The 17,094-nt window shown below is 37.6% G+C and overlaps 1 protein-coding gene across 3 annotated transcripts in view; it reads right to left on the bottom strand.

Moving 5' to 3' along the window:
- Window positions 1-1,117: 1,117 nt before the first annotated feature.
- Window positions 1,118-17,094, bottom strand: part of cacna2d1a (calcium voltage-gated channel auxiliary subunit alpha2delta 1a) — an 83,651-nt gene continuing 67,674 nt past the window's right edge. For 2 of the 3 annotated variants that reach the window (XM_089127295.1, XM_089127296.1), the window contains 14 exons: window positions 16,028-16,109; window positions 15,597-15,662; window positions 15,406-15,512; window positions 15,250-15,321; window positions 14,846-14,913; window positions 14,308-14,346; window positions 13,754-13,825; window positions 11,986-12,138; window positions 11,141-11,193; window positions 9,950-10,005; window positions 9,447-9,573; window positions 8,894-9,006; window positions 8,059-8,141; window positions 1,118-6,204 (listed from right to left, as the gene is read on the bottom strand). In XM_089127295.1, the coding sequence (XP_088983421.1) occupies window positions 5,911-6,204; window positions 8,059-8,141; window positions 8,894-9,006; window positions 9,447-9,573; window positions 9,950-10,005; window positions 11,141-11,193; window positions 11,986-12,138; window positions 13,754-13,825; window positions 14,308-14,346; window positions 14,846-14,913; window positions 15,250-15,321; window positions 15,406-15,512; window positions 15,597-15,662; window positions 16,028-16,109 (1,385 nt within the window). In that variant the 3' untranslated portion in view covers window positions 1,118-5,910. The remainder of the gene's footprint in view (window positions 6,205-8,058; window positions 8,142-8,893; window positions 9,007-9,446; window positions 9,574-9,949; window positions 10,006-11,140; window positions 11,194-11,985; window positions 12,139-13,753; window positions 13,826-14,307; window positions 14,347-14,845; window positions 14,914-15,249; window positions 15,322-15,405; window positions 15,513-15,596; window positions 15,663-16,027; window positions 16,110-17,094) is intronic. The other variant, XM_039668307.2, reaches the window with a different exon arrangement.

The raw sequence follows: 17,094 nt of genomic DNA, 5'->3' as shown, positions 1-17,094 counted from the left end.
AAATATTGGCTATTGAATAACTAAAACAAACATTTGTTGAAAGACCATACACTGATGAATCATTCACAATAAAGCATGCACATAAATAAAGTTGATTTCATGAAGTCATTCTCCAAATCCAGCACTTTTTTTTCTGTTTTAAACCCATTCAACGCCATCTTGCGACACAAATACTACGGACACGAATCACATGTAAGCAAAGTTGTGATTAAAATGAATTATGAGATGCAAAAGCACCAGCGACAGCGCTATGATTTCCTCCGTCAAGTAAACACCGAATTCCAAAGCACAATCAAATATTTACACTTCTGCTTACAATCCACAAAATATTTTACAGCATTATAAGACTGACAGCTTTAATAATGCCTCAGCCGTTAATATTACAGCTTATTTCCTCCCTCCAGTCTGTAAAATCAGTAATCTTATATCGTACGTGTCCTTTTAGGGCTTCCCCCGGCTGTTTCCCAAATATAAACGTGCCCTTCATTAAACAAAAACACTGCGGGGACTGTAATTGAACTTATTTGAAACGTCCCCGAGCACTGAAGTACCATTCGTGAGCTTTAGCGGTCACACGTCGCAGAAGGAGACCGTTTAATAAACCAGGAACGACCCTGTAAATCTGCATGCTGCTGGTTTCACATTCAAACTCAAGGTGAAACACTACAGAGGCCTTCAATGTCAAATCAGAGTAAAAAGCAAAGGAGAGCGAGCGAGTGCATGTGGCGATGGAGCAACAGAAAAGCGATGGCAGTCAGATAACATTGTGCGAAACTATCGATGGCTTTCAGTGATTCGAGGGCCGTGTTGTGGTTGGCTCGGTCCGAGTCCTCGCCGATGACAGAAGAATGTCACATGAGAGCAGAGAAACTGCAGACTTCAACTTCCCTCTGACATACATGGGGAAAAATGTTTTGGCCCCGGGACAAATACAAGTAGAAGTGATTTTGGGAAAGAAGGAAAACAGAAATCTGTCACGGTCAAAGCAGTCAAGGCAAAGGACACAGCACCTCTTGCATTGGTGGCAACATTTTTATTCTGAATATATTTGAGCATGAGGGTTATAAACAGTGGGATACGGTATTTTATTTTATCATTTTTGTTGTAGAGAATTGTATTTTTGCTTTTTTTTTTTTTTTTTTTTACAAATATAGACACTGTTGACTACGGTGGATCAAGATTCACAAGAGTGTTGCGCATTAAATCAGAGGTTTTCAACTGACGGGCCGCAGGACACGGAATCAATTAATAAAATGCATATAATAATGCACGAAACTTAGGGCCAATGCCAAATTCAGTTCTATGCGAAGAACAATGATGTGAGGGCATACCTGTCGATCGTTCATCCAAAATGCATTGAAAATATGTCTATCCAAATATTTCCAGTGCACACATACACACACACACAAACTAAAACAATGAAACTTGCTGTCTATCTAAGGTCTCAAATTAGTAGCAAAACAAATATAAACTTTTTAAAAGGAAGGAGAAAACGCTTCCTGTATCTTTTTTAGTTGACGTCAAAAGCCTTGGCGTAATTTCAGTTGTCATTTGATAGAAACAATTTAGCCAAATTAGTCAAATCAGTCGAAATCATCAATCATCATAAACAAAACTATGCATAGTAAAAGAAAATACAACCCAGTTCACATTAAATACAGGTTACGTTTGATATTGTTTGGGTCGGCACTTAAATTCTGGCTCTTGAAGCAAAACCAGATGGGAACCACTGGATGAAAGTACAATTGAGGGGGACTGAAAATAAGCCCACAGATAAGTCCTCCTAAACCCTGACTGAGGCAGACTGACGGTCAGCCAAGAGGCAAGTGGAGGCAGCAGGATCTGACTGACCACTCAAAACACGCTTCACACAAGCAGACTACTCCAGAGATCAAAACCCACACAGCCCAGATCAACAGAGAACCGAAACGCCAGCTTCAAAAAAACCCACTGTTCCTGAGGTGACAGCATCTGAACTCGCAGTCTACAGGACGTTAAACAGGGCGGCTTTCTTCATCCCAGTTTGACTGAAGAACGAAAGTTCCTATATCTAATTTTGTATTTTCGAGGGAAAAAAATATGAATTGATCTCATATTTCCACTGAACATCTGTCTTTTTGATATCCTAGCAAACACTTTCACCTCTATTAAGGTATCCTGTAAACAATTTCTGTCAGAAGCTGGAAACCCTTAATTCTTTCAAATACCGGTCCCAAATCAGTTTTGACATTTTAGGTTAAGGTTAGCTTGGACCGTCAAGATTGGGATACGTCTCGGTTCAGCAGCTGTCGCCCCAAGAAAAAAAGCAGTGAAATTTAAGGTGCGGTCACATTAGCAAAAAAAAAAAAAAAAAAGGCCTATCGTCTATCGTCAATAGTGTAGTGATTTATGAAGCGCCGCTCACTCAGATGTCAATTTCAAACCAAGCAGCTTTCCGTCGGTGAATGTGCTGAATTTGCGTGACTAATGAATGTATTTCTCCCGCCAAATTTGTCTGAGGAACTGTAAATGTGACCGCAACTTTAAGGCAGTGTTCTGAATGGACTATTAGCATACTACTTACTGAATACTGTACAGTATGTTCTATCTCTTTAAACATTCCAAACGGTAGAACGCTACATTGTGACATCACCACATGGTGTTCAGTTATCTGGGAAACTGAACAGTTCATTTTAAGGGATAGTTGAAAAAAAAATGAAAAATGAAAATTCTGTCAGTATTTACTCATGTTGTTCCAACCCCGTAAGACTTTCGTTCATCTTCGGAACATACTAGTCCATAGGCTTCTTGAGGGATTGAAATTTGCCGGCCTCGAAAAGGTACTAAAGACATTGTTAAAATAGTCCAAGTGACTACAGTGGCGACGAGAATACTTTTTGCCCCCCATAAATAACGACTTTATTTCAACTATTCATCTCCTTCTAAACGTCACACGTAGGCTCACTATTGGGCGACGCTAGTCACGTGTGTGGTGCGAGTGACATACAACAACAGATCGCTCAAAGAGAAGGAAATTAATAGTTGAAATAAATTTGTTACTTATGTTTGTTTTTGCGCACAAAAAGTATTCTTGTCACTTGATAAAGTTGATTGAGCCACTGTAGTCACTTGGACTATTTTAACGATGTCTTTAATAACTTTTCGAGGCCGGCAAGTTTCAATCCCTCAAGAGGCCTATGTACTAGTATGTAGGAGTGATCCAGCTGTCAGATTTCATCAAAAATATCTTAATTCGTGTTCCGAACGGGGTTGAAACAACATGAGGGTGAGTAAACACTGACAGAATTTTCATTTTAGGGTGAACTATCCCTTTAAATTAGTGTAAATATGTACATTTTTGCAGTCACACTGGAAAACGAAGGTCAAGTCGGACACATTGCATTGTGGGATGCAGTATTCAATCCAGTGTGATGTTGCATACTACATATTTTTAGCAAAAAATGTTCTGTATTTGCATATTGAAAATGTGCATACTGTCCATAGTATACATACTATATACTGCGAACATAGTAGTATTATGCTAGAATCCTATTCCGAACAGAGCCGTAATCTGTTACATTACACATTCCAGCCCCAACAGAGGCAAATATCCTAGCATCACACACAAAAGCAGAGGTTCACATGCACACAGCAATGCTTAGTTTTCACTTCCAGTGCAATACAAGCCAACTAAACAGGGCATAAGGAGGAGATATTAATATATTAAAGGTTTGAAAACCCTCACTGGTTGCTTTTCTGTTTTTCAAAGACAAATAGGTTGGGAAAAACAAACAGAGTTCTATGGCACTTTTAAGTACATGTATTTTAGTACATTATACTGTAGTATAGATAAACAGGATTAAATTAGTTTAGCCGGGAATTAACATGGGTAATTCGTTGAGTTAATGGTCTGGAGCTAGGGATGTTTTCAATCATTTCTCATTTTGACAGACAATTAACTATGATGTTTATGGTATGGAATACATTGATTTAATGCACTTCACTTCTAGAATGCTTGTCTGATTACAGTGAAGTGATGAATCACGGAAAGATTTCGAGAAGAATGGCTTTTCAACGCAAGCCAACTCCACCTAGTACAATCATGTTGTTTTCAAGTGCATTAACAAAGACGTTTCCCGTGTACAGAGGAAATTATGCGTGAAGTAACAGTAGCATTGCTCCCAGGAATTCACTTTCCATCCCAGATTTGGATGTTCTGTGGCTCGGTGTCTTTTAATTTCCTGCTTTTCTAAGCTAAGATAAAACGTAATGATGGTAATCTGCTGATTGAGACCTAATAACTTGCTAAATACATGTTTACACTAAGCCAAAAACAATGCAAATACGGTTCAATGGCCATTAATAACTCTCAGAAATCACGTGTTTGCTAGTAATTGAGCATTTCTGACACATTACATAATCAATACAATATAGAAAAAAGAGAATATTGGCAAAGCACCAGGCATCACTCCTTTTCAAAAAAATAAATTACTAAAAGCTTATATAGAAAAAAAAAATCATAATTCATCGTGCTTTTCTTTTTCACAGGCTTCCATAATTATCCTTGTCTCTTCTCAAAATCTTAATTATTCCATACATTTTGGATTCGTGACCAGATTTGATTGAGGCACAAAGATTCAGTCAGGATCTCTTAAAGGGACGGACGTTTTGTTTGTCAGATCAGAATGACGATATTACCAGGGTCAGATTGCACATGTGATATTCCTTCACTTATTTTTATATGTATCCATTTACATCAAGGCACGTTGACAGGAAAGAAAGGCTGACAGAGCTCTGCCTCTGACATTAAAGTGAAATATGACACATCAGAGACCCGAAAGACAGCTCAACCAGGGGCAACATTTCTCATAAAAACTCGAGTGTCTCAAAATAACTGTAAACATTAGATGATTTTCTTTCCACCTTTCCGAGTTCTCCAGATGATATTAAAGTGTGGGAAAGAGCAACCGTCATAAATGCCTTTCCACCCTTCTGCATATCCACACACACACAGATTAATTATAGAACGGAAAACTTAAAATTAAATATACAGCAAATCTTTAAATATCCTAAAAGATCTAAAATAAACAGGTAATGCACCAAAAAAAAAAAAAAAAAAAAAAAACACACACATGCAACAGCATTTTTTTTCTTCTTCTTCATACTCTCAATCAGGACACACAACTTTGCAAGCTAGCTTTTAGGTCGGTACGAATTGGCAGTTGTTTAAAAAGCCCTAAATAAAAATGACGGGGCAGTTTGGCCACACGACCTGCTTGGCATCAAGTGCAAAGTACAGCAAGACCACACACCGGGTAAAATTTGGCAGCAGTGCACGTTTGAATGCACTATGGGCGGATAAAAATCACCGTGTGATATCGAATACGGGCAAATGGAGGGAGGGATTGTTCTCACACAGCGGTCGGAAATGAAATCGATATTCCCGAGGCACAGAGGTGGACACCACTGGGAAAAACAAGAGACTTTTGCTATTGGGTCACTTGCTCATTTGTCCTTTTTTTCCAGTAATGGGCTGCAGACCACAAACAAGGTTGGATTCTGACCCGACCCTGAGGGGTCCATTAAATATCTCACTCAGCAGGGCAAACGTGACGAGGCCATAAAAGTCACATATAAACAGTTTGTAATACTGAGGAACTAGTCGCTGTAAATATGTTGAAGGACAAATAGGTTAAAAAAGGCATCACACTGGTAAAGGGTGAAACTTTGGTTGGCAGTGTTGTGATTGGATCATTTTTTCGTTATTACACTGGGACGTAGTTCATCTCCATGGGCAAAGTGGAGATGAAGTGTCAAGGTCTGCCCACCCAGTTAAGTCTGCCCACCCCGTCCGACCTCAGAGGTCAAATGTTAAAGGTCGTTGGTCATTTATCATCTCCGACCTACTTTGACCTCAAGGGCTGTGAGTGATCATGGCTTCGGTTTTGTACTTCCTGGGTCAGAGCCTCTTCCTCCATGTGCTGGGCTGTGGCGTGGGAGTCCGGATGAACGTTCATATGTGATGTGGTATGTGTTTTGGCATCGTAGAGGGGTGTGGTGTCTCTGTGCTGAGGTCACGAGAGACAGTGTCCTCGTCCAATCAGAAGCCAGAGCAGCAGCAACTGGAGGAGGACCATGGACACGATAGACGGAGTCAGACCTGATGCCCCACCACATTCCTCCCCGTCCTCCTGTTATCATGCCGACAAGAGAAAGCCAATAAGTCTGGTAGGGAATTAATAGGTATTAATTCCCTATATATATATATATATATATATATATATAATTATTATTTATATATTTATTTATTTATTTTTTGACCACTAAAAATATTAAAACAAATATGATTACTTTTAATTAAAAGATGTCATCTCGGTAACAGTCACTGTATAGGGAATTAATACCTATTAATTCCATATATATATATATATATATATATATTTTAATCGATTTGACCACTAAAAATATTTCCCTAACAGTCACTGTATAGGGAATTAATACCTATTAATTCCCTATATATATATATATTTATTTATTTTAATCGATTTGACCACTAAAAATATTAAAACAAATATGATCACTTTTAATTAAAAGATGTCATCTCGGTAACAGTCACAATTAATCTATACTTTCTGTCAAAATTACCATATACGTTCGGATAAGTACAATTATTAAATATGCTGTAATATGCTGGTGATAATTTATTCCTATGGATGAAGAGATGTTGAATTAGTCAAGAATGAGTTACATTAGCAGTTTAAGAAGATGCAAGAACCGCTAAGCTAATTAGTTCGACCCATGCAAAATTAAATGAATGAAAGAAAGATATATTAATCTGAATTAGTCTGAATAAAAATAATAATAACAATAATAATAAAAATAATGAGCGAGGCAAGAAAGTATCATAAAGATGACATGACAGTCTGCCGGCTGCCTTATTTATTCGACAAAATGCCTGATCTGTTTTAGTAGCGGATTCAGGTAAAATCAAATTTGCAGAGAAAGATGTATTTGTTCTGAAAGGAAAGATGAAATTAAATTGACTATTTAAGTACTCATGGTACTCAAGGTGCAGAGCTAAACCACTGCTGTTTCAAATAGATTGTAGAAACTTTGTGAGTAAAATGAGATACGATGTAAAACTGTTTAGTGAATGTACTTCTCAGTTGGCAGAGAAAAAACCCCAAATAAATAAGGCAGGAGAGAGAGAGTGAGAGAGAAAGAGAGATAGAGAGATGGACTGACCCGAGACAGCACATGAACACTGGCAGCAGTAACATGAGCAGAGAGGAGAGCAGAGGAGAGCCTGCATTTCTCCCACACATGGCCTCATCCTAACATATATTATACAGCCAAATATACAGCAGGAGAGAGAGAGAGAGAGAGAAAGAGAGGAAGAGTCATGCAGAAAAATGTTTGACAGTCAGAAGTTAAGGCAACACACGAAGAAGTGCTTGAAGCGTTAATACTGTAAGGACAAAGACAGAATCCAGAGCAGGAAGTAAGTGTGTGTTTAGATAAAGATGCACAAGTATGTGGACACCTGAACACCCCACTCACATGTGCTTGCTAAACGTTTAGATTCAATAACATGGGAATTAATACAAAAATTCTGCTTATTCCAATTGTGTTCGGTGGGGTCCATGTATTGGTTTTGTGCAGGTCTGCCACACTAGACTCTTAATTTCTTTTAAAAAAAATGCATAACTATTCACTTGACCTGTAAGTCACCCATCTTAAAAACCTAAACCAGAAAAGTGGGTGTCCACATTCTTTAGGCCATGAAATGAACGTTCTTGTGAGATTACAACATGTCAAACAAAGCCAAGCTCTCCTAGATCTATCACACAGAGACTAATATCAAAGTTGATTTACATTATATCTCTAACGTTATCATGCAGTGTCTCAGTGTGGTAGATATCAGGTAATGACTGAAATGAGAGCAGGTAAAACAAGCCATTTTAGAAGAATAGGGGACATGTGAGATCAAGGCATAATGCACATCAAGTCGTGAGGAACGCTAGGTTGGTCTCAATCTGTTGTAGGATCTTGCCGGAAGAAGGTGTTTGGGTGACTTACTTTTGAGTTGTCGTCAAAGCACTCTTTCGGACCTTTCCGATACCGTGGGTTCTGGGCTAACATGCAGGGATCTGGACCCGCAGCTGTGAGCCCAAGTTCAGGAAAAATAACATGCTAATATCCAAAGTGAGATTTAAGATAATCTAAATCTGCTTTTATGGGTAAAGTTAACTATTTTAAGAGATGGCAATTTCGTGTGAATTCGGACAATTTTTTTTTTTTTTCAGAAAAGCATGGAGGTCTAACTCAACTCCACCCCTAAAACTAAATGTCAATGGGACATAAGCAGATCATACGAATTCATTTGAATAAAGCACCAATTCACCAAAATGGATTTAAGACACCCCTGCTGAAAATAAAAATAGTTTATAAAGGCTGGTCCATCCTGGTTTATGCAGGTCTGGTATTGGTGGTCTAGCTGTCTTTATTTATTTTTTACTGGTACAACTCTAAGTCTTGCTAGTTTAGATAGCAATGTACCCTGATGGAGACACCCGAATAAAAGCGTCCCATTGTTTAAACTCCAAATAAAACTTCTCAACCCATTTGATCTTAACATGTTAAGTATTTCCAAGTAAAATGAGGGATTTGATGAGATAAACATGTTGGTTAATGATCGGTCAACCATTTTCCCAGTTCACTGAAATCAGCTGTTTGGACGAAGCGATTAACTAAAATGAATCAGACACAAAGAGTTACTGGAAAAGCTACTTCTAGTTGGTTTCTTAACTTCCTTCCCAACACTGACAGTGACCTAACGAGTTATCATCATCATTGTGTGTTTCAATACCAAATGGTAAGTTTGTTTGTATGTGTAATTGTGTATGAAGGATACAAGGCTTTTCTTCCTGGGAGAATGGATTTTCATCACATATCAGGCAATTTATCTGTGCGTCAGCAACAATAAGCACTAGATTTGTCTTCGGAAGCTTTTCAGCTATGAACTGCCTGAAAATAAAAACAAAAATTTACACAACCTAATGGGCATAATTCACCTGTGATAAAAAAAAAAAAATCACTTTGATCATTAAGAATTGGGCCTACAATCAATTAAAAACTTTATATAATTAAATAATAAAATATTGCATTGATTTATTTATCGTTATACGATATGCCATGTAAATAAATATTTTATCTATTTATTTAGTGTCAATCAAGCAATATTGTTTGAAAAATGCTCCCAAATGAAGATAATTTGCTTTGTTTGTTGGAGAATGCATGTACATGTCAGGAAAAAAAAAAAAAAATAATAATAATAAATAAGGGTTATGTTGCATTTACTTATTAATCAGAAAAAAACAACAACATCATATTAAATTGAATAATGTTTTTGTTTAATTTTCCCTCCATGATTAAGTTCAATTTCTAAAATGGTCACCATTTCTTACCTAGAGCAGTTTAAACAATCAACAGTCCCCTTAAAAGTTGTCTCGTTGTTCTCAAAGAAATACTGTGTCTGCTCTTTAATGCAACTCTCTTTATGTGGTATTTCAGACAGGTCATCATCTTGTTCCACTGCGAACAAAACACAGTCGCAATTCAATTACAGTGAGCTACAATACTTTCAGTGTTTCTTAAATTAATGTTGATTCAGTGCCTAAATATCCCCTGCTGAAGTGTCAATAAGCCAATAAAAAGATAATAATACAAATTTCCCAAAGTACACAGAACGCAGTCAAAATTTACACCATTCTTCCCATTATATTTATTGTTTTTTGACATTCTGATAATGAATATGTGGTCACGATTTGCACACAATTTCATCTTTAACATTCATTAGCATTAGTAGTTTTGGCAGTAAACCAGAGGATAATACAAACAGGCAAACTGCCAAATTGCAATGGCTTAATCATTGTTTCACAGCATTTAATTACTAATTTCAGGTTCTTACCTGCCTCAAGGAAATTAGGAAATGTGATGCTGACAAACAACTGCTGCAATATCGACCTGGAGGGGAAAAAATACATTTATTCTGCTAAGAAATATTTCAATTGCTTTTATATATAATAGCAAAGTCCCTTTAAGACAATTCATTTCACTCGGCGGCCATCTTTGAAACGCCTCTCGGGCATTGAAGTGGAGCTACTAATTTGAACTTTTCGCCAAGTTTACGATTAAATTTCATATTTGAAATCACCAATGAAATCTGACAACAACTATTTCATAAAGTTGTTTCTAAACGCTCGAATCGTGACAGAAAATGACATTTTTCAGGCTGGATCAAGCTAATGTGCATGCGCAGAGAAAGCGAGCGTCTCAACCGGAGCTTCTAACGGCAGCTGCAGTGACACGATGACTTTACCTATCGCCGATTGGCTCTTATTTAGAAGGCGGGACTTAATCCACCATGTTGAGCGGTGCACTTTTCCCATTTCAATACAAAATGAAAGACACGTCTTGTGTAATTCTATAGTCTTTGATATAATAGGGCCCAAAACACAATTTGGCCCCTATATTGACTTCTTTTTTATTATTATTCTTTATTGAACATGTTAAAAGAAATCAACAAAACTACATGAGAACAATAAATCAACAAAAGACCATCAGCAGATGATCCAAATAGCAGTCGTGTTCAAAGGGTGTAGGAAGAAGTATAAGAATAACTTTTCTTGTCCTACCCCCACTTCACTGATATATTTTAGCTACCTAAATAGTTTGAATCATTTAGACATTCAAACTAAATAAACATCAACAATACAAAGAAAGAAAATCCCCCTTCCAGCTCATATCCATCTAAGATTCTTTTTAAAATAGAAATGTCAGTTGCAATAAGTTTTTACATAGCTTTATTTCATTATTAATGTTATTCCACAGGATAACACCCAGGGTTGTCACACATTGGAACTTGCTATTTGTTCGAATAAACGTTTTATTAAACATTAAAACAGATGTTTCGCTGAAATTGTACGTTTTCTCGCAGTTGAAAAAGCTCTTGGATATTTCTAGGCAATTGGTTATTATGTATATCTTTTTCCACAAATGGAAGGTAATATGAGGGTTAGTAAATGGTGACAGAATTTCGTTTTTGTATGAACTAAGAAAGTTAATTAGGGCAACATTTCAAAAACACTTCTTCACTCACCAGGCTGCTGCAGAAGCCCACCAACCAATGTTCAGGATGTCTGCTATGGTGGGCTAAAACGGACAAACAACATGTTATTAAACCTACACAACAATTCCGGGGGCACCTAAAATGTCCTTGTGGCATACCATCCCGAATAAAATCAATAGATTTTCTGAGTCTCGCAGCATAAGCTCTGGGATGTTGGCACCTTAAACTCTCATTCTCTCAGACATTCTTGTCTAACTTTGCAAGTTGCATATCCGGAGCTGAGAAGCACCAAAACATCCTGATTTTATTGGCAGGAGCCCCCATCACGACCCTGCCAGATAGAAAGGACCCCGTGCCAAACAATACGGGAGATATTAGACGAAAGCTCAGCAGATGCTAGCATAAATCCACAAACAAGGCTAAACGAATGTGCTCAGGGGACGATTAGCTGCCGCACACGCTGCTCTGATTAGCATGAGAGAGGAAGTGTCTCTTTGTGATGATTCATGGTTGACTGTGCGTGTTTTGAGAGATTTAGTCACCATGTAAGACAAGGTTGTAATCGTTCAAGTCACACAGATCAAGAGAGAGTATCGTGAGGCTGACTTGTCAGTGTGATATGGAACAATAACATGAAGTTCACTAACCTAACCGCATGACTAAACTTTATATTCAGAGAAAAATGTGCTACGTAACCAAATCCTTGTTTACAAGTGATAACTTGGCCAAAACAGTTTTGAGACAACACGCAAACCACTACGGGATAGACGTTCATTGTGAGTGAATTGCTGTAAACACATTTTTGTTTGGCTTTTACAAATTTTGATTTTGGGTCAAACGGAACTGAAATGAATTCAAAGAAGAATGAAACTCACCACGTAGACTGATCTGAGACCAGCGGCAGCTTTAGATTCTCTGGTGGGTTCACAGAGGGCCTGGTAGTCATAGGTTTTGTTGAATGAGTAGAGGGAGACATTCATCATATTTCTCATTAGGCTGGGGTCAATCATCCCGAAAAACGTTCCGATCTGAAAACACAGAAAATGCACAAATGTACTTAAACATAATAAGGGTCATAACTATACCATAGACTTCTGTTGTTTTTTACTGGGATAATTATTAGCGACATTTCGGGCAATTTTGCTGGCAAAGAGTTCCATTGTTTATTACCAAAAGAATAGCATTGCCAAGCACACACTCACTTTCAAATCAAGCCGCCTTTTATTAGTCAACACTGCGTGACCACCTCTAAACTTTTGCAAAAATCATTACGCGGAATTCTCAATCGTGTGAATTTCTATTGAAATGACTGGATTTTTCCACAAAATTTGCCAAACGTGACCACACAAAAAAATCGTTGAATCCTTTTTCTAATATCTCCATACATCTCCAAAGGAAGGTTTTGTCTTATTTGTGGGGACAATATTGTATGCCCCTCATGAATCTTCATTTTAAAAAGAAACAGTCACAGACTTTGAAGATGTACCACTGCTAAATTATACAAAGGCTATTTTTGTTTTCATTCAGTTAACATCGTTTAAACCCGCAATGAAATGTTTGTTTATTCGCCATTTGCTCTGCAGATGTCCTGAGATGAGCTACAAACAGTCTAAGGACTCTGAATACACACATACATCTAGTCGTCAACTATTAGCAGTTTTCTGCAGGACAAAGTACGGCTTTCTGAATCTGATTCTTTGTTGGTGAAGCTTATTGTTTGGTTTGGTATGGTAAGGTAAGGCAATTTAAGGAAAGGTAAAATAAAAACAAATAAATCATGGAAGCAGATGGTATCAGTCTACTTTTTTCATGTTTTCCACACTGATTGATGGTAAAATTCTGCATACGGAGTTCAAAATAGTGATTAATTTTGACTAAACAAAGTCATAATCTCACCAAATTGTCCTATAGTGCAATAGATGACATCAGGCATGTGTCACTATGGGGATGAAGATGTCTGTCTGTACTTATCTGTAGAATTAGTTCATGCTGTGAACAACATGCTGTGTGTTTAAAGAGTGTGGAGCCCACCGTGCTCGGGGGGCCGATAGGATCTTTTCTAATCTTATTAGGAAAACCTACTTCTTTACCATAATTTAAACCATAGAACGAGTTGTCTAAGAGCCCAGAAAATCTCTGAGGTGTGATACCGACAGCGAGTGTATGAGGAATTTTTTTTAAAAACACGCCCCTGTTCTGGTTACTGTTACGAACACACACAGCTTAGCTTCCAGCTTTGTATTAGACGTAAAAATGTAAGAGCGCGTTCGTCCGAGACTATAAGTCAGTCCAAAGGTGATATAAATCCTAGAGTGTACGGAACGGCCGCCGCTCCCCGTGCAATAACAGCCGTAATGAATGTGCGGTCCTAGCCGACCCCTGGAGAGTCTGCCCACACTGCCTGTATAGGGCACAATCAGTCCCCTTGGCTTCAGTCCTGCTGCCAAACACTCCGGCCATGATTTATCCCGCACACACTTTGCTCTGATTGGTTTCCCTCACTGAGCCTAACTTTAAACATTTACTCTACTGCTGTTGCCGGCGGGGTGCAGGTGGGGTTGGGTGGGTGCTCTCCAGGGGTCAAAGAATGTGGAATGGAGGCAAAATGGAGAGGCTCTGACTGGGTAAGAGAGAGAGGCCCACCTTACTCATGCGCTCGTCCTGATTGGCCATGACAAGGAAGCCTCCATCGTCCAGAAGTACACAGTCCAGATGCTTTGTGAGAAAAGATAAACACAGTTTAAGAGTAATATACACTCATTTTCAAAAGATATGAGTCAAGTTTCTTTAAAAAAAAAGAAATTAATACTTTTATTGTGCAACAGTGTATTCACTTGATCAAAAGAGACATTTATATTATCGCAAAAAAAAAAAAAAAACACGAAATAATCCTGAAAAAAGTTTCCACAAAAATATTAAGCTGCACAACACTGATAATAATAAGAAATGTTTTTTGAGCGGCAAATCAGCATTTTAGAATGATTTCTGAAGGATCATGTGACACTGGAGTAAACGCACAGGAAATCACAGGAATAAACAACACATTAAAACAGAAAACAGTTGTTTTAATTGTAACAAAATCTCACATTACTGTTTTGCACTGTATTTTGATTTTTGATCCAACCAATGTCAAATGGTATTGCATATAATATAGATAATATCATCTCTTCAGATCTAACAAATAAACATGATCTTACCGCATCATTTCTCCTGCACCCACAGATTTCACCAACACACTGTGCAGGAAGATTTACAAATAGACAGATTTGAGTTAAAAAGTATAAATACAATATCGGTTACCAGTCAATATTAGAGATTTTATTTATTTATTGATAGACATTGGACATAGTGGCTCATATTGAATATTTAATTGTGTATGTTCTTTTTCACATCTACACTTAGATAAATAACACATAATAACACTGTTATTAACACTTTTAAATGAATATTCAGTACATTTTTACACTGTAAATTTCATTGTTGTGATGTCTAAGTTCACCTATAGCATTTTAAAGGTTGATTTTATTTTAAATGTTTGTCTAATTTATTTAAACAAAATAGCTAAAAAAAATATCTGCCATTTAGGTACTCAGCATCAGAGAGAATCAGTGCATCCTTAATTTATGCAAATGCAAAACTGACACCAGGATAAATAAAAATGGCAATATTTCCAATCATCCTTCTAACTTGCACTACAGTTAACAGAAATACAGGTAGTTAACTCTTTGCACTCACTTTAGGCGTAATTGTAGTGTTCATAAAGCTTTCCATCCAGGTCTGTATATCCAGTTTTACACCGACAACTGAAACATATAACAAACATGAGTTGTTTTAAATTTTGCATCAGTTCGCATTCTTAAATAAACAACAATTCAAACCATAAAGATTCGTCCGATTATTACTAGTAATCTATTATCAGAATATTATTAGCTCTACTGATAATGTTGATGCCAATATCTAGGGAGCAAGATTGCCAATGGTCAACGAGTCTATATATATATATATATATATTGTCAGATCACATGTCAAGGCTTTTATGTTGGTTTATCACTACATACTTTGCTGTATCTTTCTAAACCACTGGCTATCTACAGTATATCCCTATGGTAATTACTGAAATTATAACGTCAGACTCTCACCTGCTGGTTTCAGCATGAATTCATCAATTCTCAGGTCCATCGCTCTACTCGCTAAAATTGAATCGTGAGTTTCTGATAAAGAGAGGACAGAAAATGTCCATTAATCCATACGAAAAGTGTTATATGCCTGTATAATCATGACAAATCCATACTTACTATTTTGGGTTGGGTATGATGTAAATATATAAGCATCATTGTCCAGACTTCTCTTGTAGAAACTGGACTCATACGTTTCTGCCTCTTCTGTCCATTCTGGACCAGCACTGCGAAACACACACACAGAGACAACTTTAGTCCTATAGACCTGCCTGCTATTCTTAAACGTAAAAAAAATATAACAGATTTACCTCGCAGGATAGACTCTAGTGACACCGCCATCTGTCGCCACAAACTTAGCCTTGATTCTGTCATTCCTGACAATCACAAAAAAATAAATTGTTAAAAATAAATACAATTCTTTCTCTCTGTGGAACACAAACGGAGATACTTAGCAGAATGTTCATGCTGCTCTTTTCCATACAGTAAATGCATACAGTGCACAAATTCCTAAAAGGACAAAATAGCACAAAAAAAAGACTTTTTATGATGCTCTGTTGTCCATTTTGAAACTTGACAGCCCCTGATCACCATATGCTTTCACTGTATGGAAAAAAGAGCAGCGTGAACATAGTTCAAAACCTTTTGTGTTCCACAAATAAACAAACCAAAAGAAGGCCATACAGGTTTGGAACAACGTGGCCTTGTTTTTTGCATTTTTTTATAATTTAGTGCAACTCACAGTTCTTGTTCGCCCCAGTATTTGGCCAGTTCAGCGGTGATGCCAGCATCCAACAGCATCCTGTTTATTAGGTCCATATTACCTGAGGAACAGTACACAAATAAAAAGGCCTTAGTTGACATGTCGCCATTCCCTTCGTCCATCGTCCTAGTATCAAAATGACCCTCAAACTACAGGAGCGTCAATGGGCACAAAACAAAGCTTTACGTCATTATAAGCTTCACCTTTGACTTGATAAATGCATAAACACCTGTTGGTCATGAGTAAAAACAGGCTCCACATTCTGACCTTTGAGGCAACCGATGCCAAAGTCATAAAGAAGTAGAACTTCATAAAAAGAGAGCGAGACAGCGACGCAAAAACGAGGCGGTGAGACGCGTCGGGAAAGTAACACGCAGATTAATTTTCCGAGACGTGAAACACGATTGTATTCTTCGGCGGTATGAAACGGCAGTAAGTGTTCAAAGGTTTTTCCGTTTTTTTTGGGTGCGGGTACCTTCAGAACATTAAAGTGTTTTATAACATCGCACTGCAGTTCATTACCGCAAAGTCTTTACGACAAAACACACACTTCAGAAAGAGCAGCTGGTGTACAACTTTATTCCGCCCCCCCTTTGCACGCCGCATGCTTTTCATTAGGACCTGATTGAGAGCAGCGCAAGAACACAATTCAACTGATCCGCCTGTGTTTGACAGCGAGGAAATCGTGGACTTAAAATACCAGGCCTCTGTGACAAATAGCCCCAAAATTGAGCATTTACACTGCTATGTTTTGCCGCTTCCAACATTTTATTGTCTGTGCTCATGAGGAAGTTTCATTCTTTGACCGAAAACAACAAAGAAAGAAAACCAGACAGAATCATTGTCTGTTGGTGAATGTGAGTGAATTTTTTGTTGTTCATCTGAACTAGAGATCAACTTCTGGAGCATTAATAAACATTCGAATATTATAAGTCTAAATATTCAAGTTAAGTAGTTAAGTTGTTAAATTATGGTAATGTCCTTGACCTTAACGATGTACCTTCACACAACCTCTCTCTCTCTTTTTCTGTGACATGTCCTGCTTT

Source organism: Pimephales promelas, chromosome 24 (genome assembly GCF_988280905.1).
Source record: "Pimephales promelas chromosome 24, fPimPro1.hap1.1, whole genome shotgun sequence".
Classification (NCBI taxonomy): domain Eukaryota; kingdom Metazoa; phylum Chordata; class Actinopteri; order Cypriniformes; family Leuciscidae; genus Pimephales; species Pimephales promelas.
The sequence above is the reverse complement of the archived record's forward strand: the minus strand, read 5'-3'. Positions and strand labels throughout refer to the sequence as shown.